General features: G+C 41.2%; 1 protein-coding gene across 40 annotated transcripts in view; it reads left to right on the forward strand.

Annotated features, from left to right (window-relative positions):
• Trmt11 (tRNA methyltransferase 11) overlaps positions 1-17,489 on the forward strand; it is a 197,588-nt gene that overhangs the window by 18,832 nt on the left and 161,267 nt on the right. For 35 of the 40 annotated variants that reach the window (XR_015634071.1, XR_015634085.1, XR_015634094.1 and 32 more), the window contains 4 exons: positions 6,402-6,482; positions 9,727-9,891; positions 11,445-11,517; positions 11,631-11,762. Coding sequence is in view for 32 of the 40 variants with exons in the window: in NM_001429736.1 (NP_001416665.1) it covers positions 6,402-6,482; positions 9,727-9,891; positions 11,445-11,517; positions 11,631-11,762 (451 nt within the window). In the remaining 8 variants the exon portion in view is untranslated. Of the gene's footprint in view, positions 1-4,999; positions 5,115-6,401; positions 6,483-9,726; positions 9,892-11,444; positions 11,518-11,630; positions 11,763-17,489 lie in introns of all 40 variants that reach the window. The other 5 variants (NR_190780.1, XR_015634093.1, XR_015634089.1 and 2 more) reach the window with 1 other exon arrangement.

Genomic DNA, 17,489 nt, shown 5'->3' on the forward strand with positions numbered 1-17,489 from the left:
TCTAACTCTATGAGGAATGGAGTTAGAATTTTGATGGGAATTGCATTGAACCTGTAGATTGCTTTTGGCAAGCTGACCATTTTTACTATATTACTCCTGCCAATCCATGAGCATGAGAGGTCTTTCCATCTTCAATTTCTTTCTTCAGAGACTTGAAGTTCTTGTCATACAGATCTTTTACTTGCTTGGCTAGAGTCACAGCAATGTATTTTATGTTACTTGTGACTATTGTGAAGGGTGTCATTTCCCTAATTTTTTTCTCAGTCTGTTTATCCTTTGAGTAGAGGAAGGCTACTGATTTATTTGAGTTAATTTTATATCCAGTCACTTTTTTGAAGTTGTTTATCAGGCTTAGTAGTTCTCTGGTGGAACTTTTGGGGTCACTTAAGTATGCTATCATATCATCTGCTAGTAGTGATATTTTGACCACTTCCTTTCTTTTTTTTTTTTATTAATTTTTTTTATTAACTTGAGTAGTTCTTATTTACATTTCGATTGTTATTCCCTTTCCCGGTTTCCGGGCCAACATCCCCCTAACCCCTCCACCTCCCCTTCTTTATGGGTGTTCCCCTCCCCATCCTCCCCCCATTACTGCTCTCCCCCCAACAATCACGTTCACTGGGGGTTCAGTCTTAGCAGGACCCAGGGCTTCCCCTTCCACTGGTGCTCTTACTAGGCTATTCATTGCTACCTATGAGGTCAGAGTCCAGGGTCAGTCCATGTATAGTCTTTAGGTAGTGGCTTAGTCCCTGGAAACTCTGGTTGCTTGGCATTGTTGTTCATATGGGGTCTCAAGCCCCTTTAAGCTCTTCCAGTTCTTTCTCTGATTCCTTCAACGGGGGTCCTATTCTCAGTTCAGTGGTTTGCTGCTGGCATTTGCCTCTGTATTTGCTGTATTCTGGCTGTGTCTCTCAGGAGCGATCTACATCCGGCTCCTGTAGGCCTGCACTTCTTTGCTTCATCCATCTTATCTAACTGGATGGCTGTATATGTATGGGCCACATGTGGGGCAGGCTCTGAATGGGTGTTCCTTCTGTGTCTGTTTTAATCTTTGCCTCTCTATTCCCTGCCAAGGGTATTCTTGTTCCCCTTTTAAAGAAGGAGTGAAGGATTCACATTTTGATCATCTGTCTTGAGTTTCATTTGTTCTAGGGATCTAGGGTAATTCAAGCATTTGGGCTAATAGCCACTTATCAATGAGTGCATACCATGTGTGTTTTTCTGTGATTGGGTGACCACTTCCTTTCAATTTGTACCCCTTTGACCTCCTTTTGTTGTCTGATTGCTTTGGCTACGACTTCGAGTACTATAGTGAATATGTAGGGAGAGAGTGGGCAGTCTTGTCTAGTCCTTGATTTTCTCTCCATTTAGTTTGATGTTAGCTACTGGTTTGCTATTTATTGCTTTTATTATGTTTAGGTATGGACCTTGAATTCCTGATCTTTCCAAGAGTTAACATGAAGGGGTATAGAATTTTGTCAAAGGTTTTCTCAGCATCTAATGAGATGATTGAGTGTTTTTTTTCTCTGAGTTTGTTTATGTAGTAGATTATGTTGATGGATTTCTGTATATTGAAGCATCCCTGCATCACTAGCATGAAACCTACTTGATCATGATGGAGATCGTTTTCATTGTTCTTGGATTCGTTTTTCAAGAATTTTATTAATTTTACATCAGTATTCATAAGGGAAATTGGTCTGAAATTTCCTGATATGTTGGTTGAAATTATATATAAATAGTGTTAATATGTATCTGATTATAAGTCAAGTCTCAGCTTTTTTTAAAGATTGTTATATAACATATTTTGAGTAGACTTTCATGTCTTTTTTTGCTCCTGTGTCTTATAGGGATGCTTTTGTAGAGATATTAACACATCCTCTTCCAGTGTTTCTGTGATAAATTGCAAATATGTCTTTTCAAATTATCAGTTATTATTGACTTTGATAATATTTGCCTTCTTGCCATATAAAAGTTTTCTCTGTATTCAACTTATAAAGTATTAATCTGTATTTTCTTCTATGCCTCTTGAAGTGATATTTTTTTGTTTCAGAACTCTGATCCACTCGGAGTTCATTCTTGTGGACGGTGTGGTTAATGGTTATGATCTGTCTTTCTCTAGATGCTCAACCTTACTCTTTGTTCTTTAGCTTTGAATTCTCATTTATCATTGTGGGGTATCTGTATGTACAGCATGATGCCTGCGTCTGGCACAGGCTTGCCACTGCAGGGGCGTGGAGGTCAGAGGACAGCTTTATGCAGTTGACTCTCCTTCCCCAGTTATGCGGGTTCCAGGGATTCACTCAGGTCATCACGTTTCTGCCACCAGACTTTACTCAGCCATCTGGTTAGCTCGTTCATAAACTTAAAAACAAACAAAAAATTATTTTTATGAAGTGAAAACAGTTCCTTGGAATTATGTAATATTTGTGTACAGTGTGACTGGTGTACACACTGAGGTTAGACCTTAAAGTTTAAAATTAACATTGTCATACCAGGGGAGGAAGAGGAGTAGGCCTTCTTTGATGCAGTCAATCCTAGACATACTATAAAATTCCACCTTCACCGCATCCACATTTTTAATTGTGCACGGTGAGGGGTAAGGATAGCTGACTGTGTCTGCTGTGGGGTCTTCCCTGCAATGAACAGCCTTGATCATCTCACTGTTCCCATAGTGAGGGAGGTCACATGATTGGTGAATCTTTGTAAGAGTTACCACTACAATATAGTCTCATAATCTGTGTTTGCGGTTTAAGTTGGCTTTAGGATGTAAGTCAGTTTTTGACATTTTCGCTTTGAAACTGGTTATAGCCTCTAATTTTGCACAGAAAGTTCTTAAGGGTGATTGCTTTCCTCATTGAACTCCTGCTTCATAGACAGCTTGTACCTTGGAAAGGACCAGAGAACTGAGTAGTTCTGTGCCTTTCTCATGGCTGTAGGTTTTCACATCTCGTTCGATGATTTTTTTACCTATATCTTTCGTTATTGTGGATTTACTGAATTCAAGTGTATCCCTTTTAATGGTTCAAACTGAAATGTGGACAGTTCCCAAATGCATCGGCATTGACTAGTGAGGACTGGTGATTTTGTTTTCAAGGTTTTAAAGTAGATTGAGATCTTTTCTTATATACACATCTCTCTTTTCTCTTTTAGACAGTTAGCTGCTGCTTATAATTACCTTATGACCTCAATCTCCTTCTGTTTCGGCAAATATTTTCTCATTTAATCACATTTAGAGTGGTGAGGAACCATTGCTACCAGTAACGTTTAGTGTGAATACACCACACTTCTGTTGGTGTGAATTTTTAGTAACTGGATGCACGGCTTTGATTAATTTGATTAGTAACAGAGTTCATTCCTATTTTAACAATTGGTACGCTAAGAGACATTCCGTTACAACAAAATATGCAAACTAATTTACGAAGAGAAGGATTCTAATGTGACAGTGTTACGCTTTGTTTGGATATTAGAAGACAATGATAAGGGCCAAGGGTCTACTTAACTCTAAGCCAAGAGCAGAAGGAGGAAGGTGTGGGGTGCTACTATCCTCCTCATTAGAATGACCTGTTGACCAAAGGCCCTCCTCCTAGCCTCACTCTGGGCATGCTGTGTTAGAGTGTTACTTGAAAACTGGTAGACACTGAGTAGGATGCTATGCTACTATTTTTTTTTTAAAGATTTATTTATTTTATATGTGTGAGCACACTGTCACTTCTCAGACACAGCAGAAGAGGGCATTAGATCTCATTACAGATGGTTGTGAGCCACCATGTGGTTGCTGGGAATTGAACTCAGGACCTCTGCAAGAGCTGAGCCCCTACTATTATTTTTTAATCGTTGCTTTCTATGGACTTAGGTACTTTTTGGTGAAGATGTTAGACATAGTGAGCAGTAAACGATGATGAGATATTTGACCAGGAACTCATTTTCTTGTCCCCTCTTGGGCTAATTCCGAAATATTGATAACTTATTGCTATTTTAGCAGCAAGGGAATTGAGACTTTAAATGTCTAACTTTTTTGTCAATAATTAAAGAGATGGAGATGCGTGTGTGCTCATTGTCTTGTGTGGTATAGACCTCTGAGGGCATAGTGTGGACTCCCTCTCACACTTCTCTCAGGTGAGGTGGGTCTAGTAATATGTCCGCCAAGATACATAGTTATCCCTCAGACTCTTTGTAAGTGTCAGGAAAATACTACAGCTCCTTTTTAATTTGCCATTTCAGAATGGTCGACATAGAATCCAGGTGGGGAAATTGATTTAGCCGTGGGAGAAATGTGCAGGATGGAAAAGAGGACTGGAAAGTCCATCTCAGTAGCTTGTTACGGTGCTCCTGCTTCCTGGTCTTTCGCATTGGTCTGGTGGTACGGCCACCTCTGGCCTTTCACAGTGGTCTGGCTGTCCTGCTGCCTCTAACAGTCTCCTTGTACTTAGGCTAGTCCTTCACTCAGAGTCCTTTTTCAGAGGGATGACACAGACAGTAAAACACCATGGCAGCAGGAGCACCAGCTTCTTTCCTTTTTCTCTCTTAGCAAAACCAAAGCCTAGTTTCACATTTCCTGTAGTTGTCCAGAGACAAAACTCATAAATCAAGTTTTATAGTGTGGAATAAATTCCGCTCGTTGTTTTTTTTTTTTTTTTTTTTTTTGCCTATAAGATCTTACCCTAACCTTAAAATGGTTACTGTTTAAGTTACAGGAAATTGAAACACTGAGTTGTTAGTCTGACTTACATATGTGGTATTAATAATATTCTTAGCCTGTATAACAAAAATGGGTGCGTCCCGTTCCTACCTTCTCCATACTTCCTGCTCCGTTTCCCTTTCCACCCAAGAACCCTCCATGTAAGGTATGACAAAACACAGACTGCTGTAAGCGAAAGACAATAGAGGATTAGCAACGATTGCCCAGGGTCAGAGAAACCAACTTCTTATGATTTTATTTTAAAAATTAAAAGAAGACACAAGTCCAGGCAAGTCTAACAGATTATCCGTCTCCTTTCAGCAGTGTTCTGTAAGTTGAGTCTTCTCAAAGGTCCCTCTAAGCAGTGGATAAGGTTCTGGTTAAGGAAGCGCAGGAAAGCTTTTCTGTCTGTCCCCTTGACAACTAGCCCTTCTAGGTGAGTATCTGCCTTGGTTGGCAGAGTAGTAATTCCTTGTGATCTGGGTGAAGTGACTTTGTGAGTCTCCCAAGTTGTCACATGAAATACCTTTCCTAACTACAGACTACACCATTTCTAGGTCAAGAATTATGAGTTCTCCTACGTACTGTGTCTCACAGGTGCTTCAGGGTTACTGTGAGAAGACCTAGGTTTTGGTTTCTGCTATGCTTTGAGCTCAACATCCTTCTTCTTCAGGGGATATAACTGGAAAATACTTAGTGTATTTATATGAGCAAAGTATTTTTTAAGTATACTTCCTTATGTTTTAGATGGCCATAGATCTGCAATGTGTAGATTTTGACCCTGTTAAGACACTACTAATTTTAGAGGTAACATTTTAAAGGTTGGAAAGAAAAACCCAGGAGTTTGCTCCCAAGGCCTGGGCTTATGTTGTAGTTGAAAATGAATTTCTCATTCCTATTTGATGGACATCTTCCTATATTATAATTAGGGATTGATCAATCATAAAAAGCACTTTATTTGAATATATATTAATGTGTAGTTTAATAAAAATATATTTAATATTTTATTAACTTTGAATTTTTCTTAATAAAAATACTTTCTTTAAGTGTTTCATTTCATTTTTAATTGTTTGACCTTTCTTTCATTTTTGAGCCAGTCACATCTGTCATTTTCCTTAGTCTGGTAATTTTATATTGGGGTATTATTCTTACTTTACCCATAGCACTGTATAATAGAAAAATTATACTGTTAATTAGATAACTTACTCAGAAATTTATATTTATAGTTTATACCAAAAAATAATTACATGACAGTATTTTAAAAGAGGCTACGTTTAAACCTGTAAAAACAGCATTTCACATGTGAAACGTGCTTACTTTCGTTCTATGAGACTCGAGCCCAGTTATTAGTTTATTTTAGATCTTTGTATTTGGAGACTTGTATGTTCACTTTTTAAAATGGAACAGAATGTTTTTGAGTAATGTTAAGATAACCTGAGAAATGTCTTAACTATCATCTTTTTGAACAATAAATAGCATTCCCTCGGTAGTGAAGTAGCAATGCCCCTGATATGCATTGATTCTCTGCCTTTTGGCTGATTTAGTGAGTTCAGTTTAGGGTTTATTTGTTCAGTTCTGAGCCTTGCTAAATTTAACTAGGCTTGATGTCATTCCAGGGTACTCTGCCTGCAGCTAGTTCGTAAGACTCTGGATCAAATTAAATCAGGAAAGGAACACTAGTCTGGGCTTTCTGGCTAACAGTCATAATTGTGTGGTTTTCCAGGTGGCCTCCTGATAGCATCTGCTCACTTCGGTGCATATGTATGTGGGACAGACATAGACTACAACACGGTTCATGGCTTGGGTGAGTAGAACGTACAGTGTTAGTCTTTGTTGTTAAGCCAAGCAGGCCTGTACAATCAGAAGGTAGCTTTATGTGACATTTTAATGTATAAAGTACAACATTTTAATGTAATTTTCCATAAAACTTCTTTGAGTGTCCACATTTGACAATATGATCATTCAGTGTATGAGATGTGAACTAGAAGAATATTAACATGAATAAGAAAAATTCCCTCCATCCCTGGCCAGGAACTTGCTATCTTAATACAAGAAGTGTTTGTTTGTTTGCTGTGATTTGTTTTGCTTTGTTTTTAAAGGCAAACTAAGGTTGGAAAACAGTGTTGGGGAGGAAAATATGAAAGAGATGGAGTGTCACATTTGTAGTCAGCAAGTACATGTTAAGAACATGTATGTAGAAGGATGGGGCTGGGGAGATGGCTCAGTGGTTAAGAGCACTGACTGTTTCCACCTAAGACTCAAATTCAATTCCCAACATCCACGTGGCAGCTCACAGCTGTCTGTAACTCCGGTTCCCGGGCTTCTTATACCCATACACAGACATGCATGCTGGCAAAACACTAGTGCCCATAAAATAAAAGTAAATAGACAAGTTGATAGAAGTGTATCTATTTCTAGTTAAGACTATCATCACTGATTTACTCAGCAATCACGCATTGAGTAAGGTTGGATTAATATTTAGTCTTTGAGTAACATGAAAATTTAGATTTTTGTGACTTGAAACACTTAAGGTGTCTACAAATTTAAAGGTTCTGCCTTAAAATGAGTGTAACTTGAAACATTAATCCACTTTAATTTTGTAGGAATTACTGAAGCAATTTCAAGCTTAAAAGCTTCACTAATGGTGTGTGATTGAATAGAATTAGAGTAAAAAAGTATGTTTCCCATAGTGGAATGCTATTAAAAATACCAACTTAAATTCATGCTTTTGAAATTGCTTGCCTCTATGCTAGTATTCCTCTATTGTAACTTGGATCAGTTCTTAAAAGACTTTCCTTCACTCGTATAGATTAATAAAGGGGAGGTTTAATTACATTTTCTGTTGCGGAAACACTTGTGTGCCACACTAATAACCTGGCTTGACCTTTTTCCCCTTTCTATTGATTCTTTGGTCTCACCATATGTACTGTCTGCCCTTGCAGCCTTCCCCACCAAAAGAAAACAAACAAAAATCTCACTGTGGAAGCCGCCCTTTTGTCCAAAAAAAAAAAAAAAAAAAAAAAAAAAAAAAAAGGAAGTATACCCTTTTGCCAAAAAGCTTTTCTTGTAAATGTTCACTGGCCTGAGTCATTGGTCTGGTTCAAGCCTCTGGATTCTGCTACACTATCAATAGTGGATCCTCATCAGGACTCCTTTTGGTTGTCCTGTTGTTACCATGTACCATGGAGATCCTAAAGCTTTGGTTCTGGAGGCCCAGCCCTTCAAGTGCTCCAGTGGTTCACTGAGCGGGGAGTTCATAGCTGCGGTGGGCCTTCTCAGAGTCCTGGATCTGGGCCTGGGTGGTTGCTGACTCTTCCATGCTCACTCCATCAGGGCCAGCTCTCCAGCACTGCTCACGTGAGGGGCAGGGCCAGCTTTCCCCAGTGCTGCAGGGGGTGGGGGGCACTCAAACTACCCGGGCCTGCCTGCTCCCCCTCCTATGAAGCGGGGGTGTCTTCTGTGTAGCCCCAGGAGGGGTGGCCTCGGGTATGCTCTGTGTACTGTTCGTGTTAGAATAAGTAAACTTCTAAACTCACTCTAGTTTATAGGTAGTAGAAATGACATATTTTTTAAAGAAAATTATCCCACAGAGCTTTTAAGACATTTTTACTTACTAAAAGTTTGAAAAGTAATTTTAAAGCCTTCAGGGAGTTAATTTTGAATTCAGAAGAGTTTTCTAGAATTTATCCAGTTGCTAGGTATGTCTCTGTTTCTGACCTCTTAGTTTATATCATGAACAGTCTCATGCTTTCCGAGTGGGAAAGTCAAAATCCTTTCTTTGAGTCCTGTAGGTCCCTTTTGCTGTGTTTCAGTTTTCTTGCTCTTTTGCCCACATGCTGCTGAAAGCCTGCAATCTGCTTTTGGTCTCACTTTCACATTGCCTGTGATCATGTAGCATGGCACCTCCTTCAGCCCAAAACACCCACTGAGGGACAGAGCTACTGTTCCGAGCGGCAGTATTGACTTTCAGAGGCTTCCGTGCTTTCCTGGGCCATGTGCTCCCTGGTGCTGATTTTACTCTTGACGGTTTTATTTCAGTCTCTTTAAGGTTCTATGGTTTGATGTCTGTGTACAAGTACTCATAACTATTTTCTCCTGTCATTTATTTGTCTATTTATTCATTTATTTTTTTAAACCCTGTTTCTTTTACATTGCACGTTGCTTGGGGCTTTTCATCCTTTTTTTGAAAGTTTGTTTTACTGTAACATCAATCATACTACAAAAGTATATAATTATATGAGAATAATTGCTGGACATGGTGCGTGGCTTTTATTCCCGCACTCAGGAAGCAGAAACAGGAGGAGTCTGTATGTTCAAGTCCCTGACTTAAGAATACTGCTAGAACAAGCAATTATGAAGCTGGTCCCTAAGTTAGAATTGTACACATTCTCACCACTGCCACTTGTCTAAATGATGATGGCTCCAAGTGAGCATGTTCCAGTCCTCAGCTACCTGATGATTCTCCTTCAGCTGATATCAATGTCAGGTTTTATGTGTCTGAATGTGTGTGTGATGGTTATATATCTCATAATTTACTAGTAAGCTGTTTTTCCTTTTGGTTTCTCTGATTTTAACACTGACATGTCATCCTTGCTAAGCTTCTGATTATTTCCAACTTTCTGTCTTCAGACACTGACTTTTCTCCAGCAATGTTTCTGTCTTGTCTAGCTTCTGCATGGGCAACAGCTGCTGTGTTTCACAAGCTTTCTCCGTTTCTGTTTCATTTTTCTCATCAAACACTCATTCAACGTGGAAGTCTTTACTGCTGTGGGAAAGATCATGTTGTTTTCACTTAAGTATCTTACTGATGAATATTTCATACTTAGAAAATATTGGCCACTTAAAAAAGTTACGTTTTACTATTCAGAGTAATCAGGTGAAATGATATTTGCCTAATTGTGCATACAATCAGGATTACAAATGAATGCATTTGTAAAGTGTATGGGTAAGTTTGCACAATCATGAAAATACTTTTTAGATAAACTAAAGAAATTATGAATACTCTATTTGACGGAGTAATTTTCTACCTTCATTTTCCTTCTCTTTAGGAAAGGCTAGTAGGAAAAACCAGAAGTGGCGTGGACCAGATGAAAACATCAGGGCAAATCTTCGTCAGTATGGCCTAGAGAAGTTTTACCTTGATGTCTTGGTTTCAGACGCATCTAAGCCTTCCTGGAGGAAGGGAACATATTTTGATGCAATCATCACAGATCGTGAGTTTATTTTCATACAGAGCAGGAATAGGGTTAGTTTTCTGAAGTACGTGTTAAGTACAACGTATATTAACACACTATAAGGTGCCCGCCTGTTCTAAGCTTCTTCTCACTCTTCAGTTCCTTACACACAACAATACAGAATTATGGCTAAGCAGCAGGTTGCTAATTTAAGTACTTAAGGGTTCGTGATTTTATTTTAGCAAATATATTTATTCCCCATCTGTAATTAGAGCTGTACATAATTTGCTCTCGGTTTCCTTGCATTTTTTTTTTTTGAGGCATGTATTTTTATATTGACTGTGATTGTTACTATGGCAACTAGATCTAGAGTGTTGTTTATGGTTACTGTGTCAACCTCCAGGGGTTTCAGCAGGCTCACATCTCTCCACAGGTAAAAGCCTGTGTAGCATCTCTCTCCGCTGGCACCTCCCCTCTAGACTTAGAGAAACGTGGGGCCGTACAAGCCACTGGGCTTGCGAACCAACTCACTTCAGAACACTACATGAAAACTCAGGTTCTGCACCTTTAGAATACCGGATGTCTGAGCAGCCTGTGTAAACAGAGGTGCCTTTTCTGTAGCAGTGATGAATCTGTAGGTAGTGCAGAGTTCAGGCTTTTTATCTCAGCTGGCTTTTGTTCCTTGATGACTCGGAGCAGTTTAAATCTCACAAAAGGACTGCCCCGATGGCATTGCGACGTCGCTGTGAGTGAGCGTTGTGAAACTCAGGTGACCTTTCATTATTTACTATTCGTTCTTTCACCGTACTATTTCCCTTCTTACTTCAGTGTGTATTTTCTGAGAACACAGATAGGATCTTGGCAATCAGTCTTAGTAAACAGATATAATCAGTCAGTTTTGTCAGTTGAACCACTAATGGTGTGTACTGTTTTGTTTTTCCTTTAGTATAGGGTACACTTCAGAGGCAGGCATAGCATTTAGTAATTTTGGGGTTCCATTACTCAAAATGTACAGCTTTACCCACTTGTCCTTTCCTGAGCATTTTATGTCAGGCATTTGGGGGTAGAATAGTGCGTAGGTGATGTTTCCCTTCCCTGGTGCCTTAATTTGGGTTTCTATTGCTGTGGCAAAAACTCCATGACTGAAAATTGAGGTGGGGAAGAAAGGGTTTATTCGGCTTACCCTTCCAGATCATAGGCCTTCATTGGAGGACGTCAGGATAGGATCCCAAGCAGTGCAGGAACCTGGAGGCAGGAGCTGGTACAGGAAGGGTTCTGCTTAGTGCCTTGCTCCCCATGGCTTGCTCCGCTTGCTTTTGTATAGAATCCAGGACCACCAGCCCAGGGGTGGCCCCACCTACCACGGTCTGGTCCTCCCTATTGATCACTAAGTGAAACACCTTACAGCTGGAACTCAGGCATTTCCTCATCGAGACTCCTTTCTTTTGATAACTCTAGCTTGTGTGAAGTTGACACACAAAACCAGTCAGTGCACGTGGTTATCACATTTCGTTGCAAACCGTGTGAGCCTGTCCCTTGCTGGTGACTGGTTGACTTGACTACCACGTTGTTTTGTTTTGTTTTCTGCCTAGCTCCATATGGTATCAGGGAATCTACAAGAAGGACGGGTTCACAGAAGGAAATACTGAAGGGAATAGAAAAATGGTAGGTGAAATTCAACAAGCTATTACTTTGAAAAAATTGTTGATATTCTTATAATTGTTGTGAGCAGTATTATACTTTTTACTTACTTTGAAATATTTTGTTCTTTTCGTTAGTCCAGAAAGCCACGTTCCTGTCTCCTTGACTTATCACCTGAGTGACATGTTTTTGGACCTGATCAATTTTGCCGCTGAGACCCTCGTACTGGGTGGAAGACTAGTTTATTGGCTACCAGTCTACACACCAGAGTACGTCGTCTTTATTTCTTTTAATGTCACTTTCTACAGTATTTAGATGTGTTAAGGATCCTGTTTCCTCATCTCTAATTTTGCTCATATTTTCAGATTTAATATTTGTCAAAAGCCTCAGTCTACTTATATACAAGTAAAAGTTCCCTTTCAATTAACAGATTTTTTTTTTTTTGACCCATTTAAATTAGGTATTGGCAAACCACAGCTGTTGGGCCAGGTATACTTGTCATACTGTTTTTATACGGTGGTTCAACTTAGACCACCTTTTACAATATTTTTTTTAAAAAGTTAGAAAGCTCACAAAAGAGTATTTGACAAAAAATCTGGCCATGATTATACCAGTGGTAAAACTAGCACTTGGAAAGTGTAGGTAGGATGGTCAGAATTCAGGATCATCGAGAGAGAGAGAGAGAGAGAGAGAGAGAGAGAGAGAGAGAGAGAGAGAGAGAGAGAGAGAGAGAAAAGAAATAACCCACAAAATCTAAAATATTTGCATTCTGACTCTTTGTATGAAAAGTTTGCCAACCCTCATTGTGTGCCACTTAGCTCAGTGCCTGGAATATCATAGATGTTTAGTAGCTGCTGACTGGTACAAGCACAAGGGATTTAAAAACCTTACCTGAGTAACTCATGTCTACTGTCTCTACTGCTGGCTTTCTTACATGCCAGTTACGACTGCCTTAAATGCAGTAAACCTTTCCTACAAGCTCAGACTGAAATACAAATTCTTCATGTATGCAAAGCTGTGTCTTATGTTGAAGGGGACTGACTTTGCTGCTCAGTAACTGGTAGCTGCTGAATGGAGCTGTGCACATCAATGGTGCACATAAGGTGTTAGAGTAAGACGATGTTAAAGGGACCTGGAGGAAGGCTCAATGGGTAAAGGTTTGTGCTATCCAGTCTGATGACTTGAGTTCAGACATTGGGACCTACATGGTGGATGGAGAGAGCTGCCTCCCAGGAGTCTGTCTCTCTCTGTGTCTCTGTGTCTCTGTGTCTCTCCTCTCTCTCTCTCTCTCTCTCTCTCTCTCTCTCTCTCTCTCTCTCTCTCTTTCTCTGTCTCTCCTCTCTCTGTCTCTTTTCCATCTGCCCTCCCCCCACCTCCTTCCCACCTTTTCTCCCTTCCTCTCCTTCCCTCCCCTTTCTTCTTCTCTTTTAAAAGGATAGGGTCTCAGGTTTGAAAGACACTATTAACATTACAGTTCAGCTGTTCAGTCTGCTATAGACCCCGTCTTTGCCGTGTATTCTCATTCTAAATCTCCTGAGGACAGCAGTGGTAGCTTAGGAACCTCAGGGTTTGGAAGCCCTGTATCTGTTTGTCTGTTTTATGGTCATTGTGTTTGAAGTGACTTTGGCCTAGCTTTAGTCATGCCTTGTTTATCACTTGCTACATCTAGGTTACATCACTTGCTACATCTAGGTTACTGAATACAGGCTTCATGTTTTCTTGGAGGTTTAGAGCATTTGTTACTCTTGCAAAATACCCAAGTATTTTCAAGTTCAAGTCCCAGCACCTCACAGAGGTGTCTCATAGCTGGCCATACCTCTAATCCTAGGGGATCAGATAATCTCTTTTGGCCATTGTAGCCACTAGACCTGAACATGGGTGCACATTTATACATGCAGGTAAAACACTCATATTTATAACAAATAAATCTAAAAGATTAAGTCCAATTTAGTCCATTTACTTTAGAAAATGAGGAAACTGGTTTTCAAGAAGCAGTGTGCATTTTGATGGCTGATCTTTTTGTTTGTTTGTTTGTTTTTTGTTTTTTGTTTTTTGTTTTTTTATTGCTGTAAAGAGACACTAAGAAACAGGCAGTTTATAAAGGAAAGCATTGACTCGGGGTTGGAGTCCTGAATGTTAGAGTCCATGATTATCAAGGTGGGAAGCATGGCAAAAGGCAGGCAGGCAGCAGGCAGGCAAGGCATGGTGCTAGAGCGGTAGCTGAGAGCTTTTGTTTGCTCTTTAAGGTGTGGGCAAAGACAAGGAGAGAGCTCTAACCGGAGTTGGCATGGGATTTTGAAACCCCAGAGCCTACTCCTAGTGACACACTTCATCCAGCGAGTCCACATCTACCATTCCTTTCCAAATTATTCCACCAACCATGACCATAGGAGCTTATGGGGGGGGGGGGGCTTTCACTCAAACCATCACAGCACTAAGGTATCTGAACAAAGCCCCAGTGCCAGGGATGGGACGCTTCCCTATCTCTGTTGACCCTGAGGTCTCCACACAAGACATGCTTTGCCACTGATTCTGACTGCATCCCAGACCGGGATCAGAAGGGTCTGTCGCTGAGACGCCACCCTGCATGCTCGATCGCTCTATTCTACTCATGCTAGATTCCTTTGTTCAGACTCAGGAGCCGGTTTTCTGTGTAAAGGCACAGACTGGTAGAATCCTCTCAGTCACTCAGTGAATCCCATCTATACTTGGCTTAGCTGTAAAACACCCAAGAATCTCATTGCAGGTCTGATCCTTGCTTCCTGTCTTGATTATTTCCTTCGAGTAGCTCGTGTAGCTGTGCTTTCATGTCTGTCAGATGCCTCTTTACATATGTAGAACACTCAGGTTGGTGTTATGTAGTGTGACCCTCTACACAGTGTGGGAGGACCACTTAGGGCCCATTGCACTCCACTGCACTTAGGGCAGTGCATGGCCTCAATGGCCAGTAGCTAAAAGCTTTCTCAAAAGGAGTTTACAAGGTCCCACGCAGCACACAAAGACTCCACTCCTTCTGGACATGGATGCACGGAAGGGAAGCATTACCATAAGAGCTTCAGAACCGATAATCATTCTTTGTGAGCTAGCGCCGCTCCTCAGTCTGGAGTGCTGCACATCTCACCCCCTGAGAGAGCTGCTGGCTTGTGCTTATCAGCTGTTTCCCACTCCGCAGATGTTCCTCCCTGAGCATCAGTTACTCTCGTGGGAACCACTGGTGTCGCCCTGTTACAAACACCCCTTTGGTTAATTGCTCTTCAGGCTTTATAGGGACTTGGAAAAAATGTTAACCACATTTGGCTTTCTGTTGGCTTTTCCCCTGGGAACTTCAGCTTGACACAGACATGGCCACATTTGCTTTTGAGTGACTGGAGCAGAACCTGTCATCTTCTCTTTCTTTCCTCATCCATCTTGATTGCTGTAGCACTTAAGACAGCCGAAGTCACTAAGACTCCCCGCAGAGTCTCTCCTACTTCATAAAGGTCAGATGACTGTGGCTCAGCGAAGTCCCAGCGTCTGTGCTGCACCGGCTGGCTTCCAGTGGCTCTGTCCTATCTTGTTTGCTGACCTGAGCCTGACAGTACTTCTTTCCTTCCCATTGCGTCTCATTGCATCGGTCATGTTGAAGTCTTCCCGTAGGTTCCCAGGTTTTGGATCCCTTACTGATAGGGACTCTTTCCTGGCTAACCCTTCCCACTCAGCTATAAGAAATGGTGAGGAAGTGCCTCCTTCATCCGCCTGTTTTCTGTTGTGATCCCCTACTGCAGGGCAGCCGAAGCACAGTTGGATGTCTTAAGACCTGTGTAGAGGTAGTGCATCTGGCATAAGCCTTCTCTGGATCAGTGGTGATCATCAGCACCAAGTGTTACATTCACGCTCCCTAAAGCCCTGCCGTGACAAGGCCAACCACAGAAACAATCTCACCGAGGGAATGCTGTTGTTGATCTTTTCTATCTGAGGAAACAGACAAATGTCTGTCCCACACATGGTACCAACAACACAGCATAAAGACAATCCCAGAAGTCTGGCTTGGTTGAGCACAATGAATTTAGAGTTAGTTACAGAAACTTTGGCAACTCATGTGTAGCTGAAAGAAAACCCCCACAGCATCTGTTAAATCTCTGTACACCCTTGGGCGTGGGTCGTCCTGGGCCCACTCCTCCAGTAACTGTCTGTGAGTCTCAGGGAAAGGTGTGACTTCAGGAGCGCCTTCCTCCGTGACAGAAGACCGATGGGCCCAATCTTGGGTATAGCTGCTGCTAGTTGAAGGGGCAGTGCCACACTGGCACACAGGACAAAATGATTTCTGGATGCAGACATGTGTGCTACATGCAGTGGACATCATCATAGCACTCCACACAGAGGGAGACACAGGGACTTAAGCTAACTGTATTTCCAAAGACCTTCAGAAGTAGCCTCTATACATTTCTTCAGTAGCTTTTCTAATAATTTATACAAGGAAAAATGTCCAAACACTTATAGCTCCAGAGATGTTTTAAAAGTAGACAAAGCTAGGGAGGCACATGGCTATAATCCCAGTACTCAGGCTCCTGAGGCAGGAGGACCTCAAGGTTGAGCCAGCCTGGGCTACAAAGTAAGTTTCAAGCCAGCATGGGCTACCTGGGTGTAAAACTTGATATTAATTTCTTCCTTTGTGTTCTGTTCTGTATTTTTTTAATTGAAAGTTTTCTTTTTATACAATATATTCTAATCAACATTTTTCCTTTCCCAACCTTCCCAGATCTTCCTCATCCATGTCCATAGCACCCTTTCTTGCTCTCTCTTTAGAAAACAATCAGGCAAATAAACCAATTTTTTAAAAAAATTAAGGACGAAAGAAGGAAAGCCCAGGAAATACATAAAACACCAGAGTATGCATGCAAAAGGGCAGTAAGACAAAACAAAACAAAACAAAAAAAACCCCCTCAAACAAGGCTAAAAATGTGATATATTTATAGAACAGAATTTTATTCAGCTGTTAAATAACATTATGAAATATGCAAATTAATGAATGGAACTAGAAAAAGTCCTCCTAAAGTAAACCAGACCCCCAAAGACAAATAGTGTATGTTTTCTCTCGTATGTGGAGTTTAGTGTTTAAGCATTCATTCAACAGGCGTGCTACAAACTGTATAACCATAGAGGTTAGGTACAGAGTAAGAGACACGTGGGAGGGTGGGGCAGGGGAATCTCTCTAGGGAGGGGAAATAGAATACACACACATGCGGGATTGAAGCAGGGATTAAATGTGGAGGGGGATGGAAGAAAGGGGGGAATATGGAGAGGAACAACTAACACTCAGGACCGTTTGAGGGCCATGTGGAAACTGAAGAAGCTTAAAATGTTTACACACATGAGAGAAGCCTAACTGGTGTCACCAAGTAACACGGGCGACTGTACCCCAGCTAGACATCAGTGCCAGGAATAGTATGCAGCCAGATTGTTTTTCTCGTAGACATTGCATTGAGAAATAGATTTCTCCCAGCTCTGGCTAGCTCAAGTGGGACAAGTACTGTGGTATTTGCTCCCCTGATAGATTTATATCAGTTCTTTCCGGATCCTCCCGTGCTCATTAGGAGATCTCCATTGTCTCGTCACTACATTCTGATATTTGTGTGTTGAATATTCCCAACTTTCACAGCTGAAATAAAGCTGAAACAGAGCATTGGTTTGTCTCAGAGCTGCATGACTCCTGAGTGAGTCTGGTGGTTTGCCCAGGTTCCACCAATCCATGGAGCTTTTATCATCTGCTTTCCTCTTGCCAGCTAACTGTTAAACTGGCTTCGTGGAAGGTACAAATCCGGCTGCTGGCGTTAGTGACAGAAGCGACGACGGACCAGTGAGGTGGTTCAGTGGCTTGCTTGTTGCACAGGCCCAGTGACCAGAGTTTGAGCCCCGGAATCCACGATGTAGAAGGAGAAAACTCCCGAGAGCTGTTTCCAGGCTCCACAGCTGTGTTGTGGCACATACTCATGAAATAAACTTAGGAAAAATGATAT

This window comes from Rattus norvegicus, chromosome 1 (assembly GCF_021556685.1).
Source record: "Rattus norvegicus strain SHRSP/BbbUtx chromosome 1, alternate assembly SHRSP_T2T, whole genome shotgun sequence".
NCBI classification, from domain to species: Eukaryota; Metazoa; Chordata; class Mammalia; order Rodentia; family Muridae; genus Rattus; species Rattus norvegicus.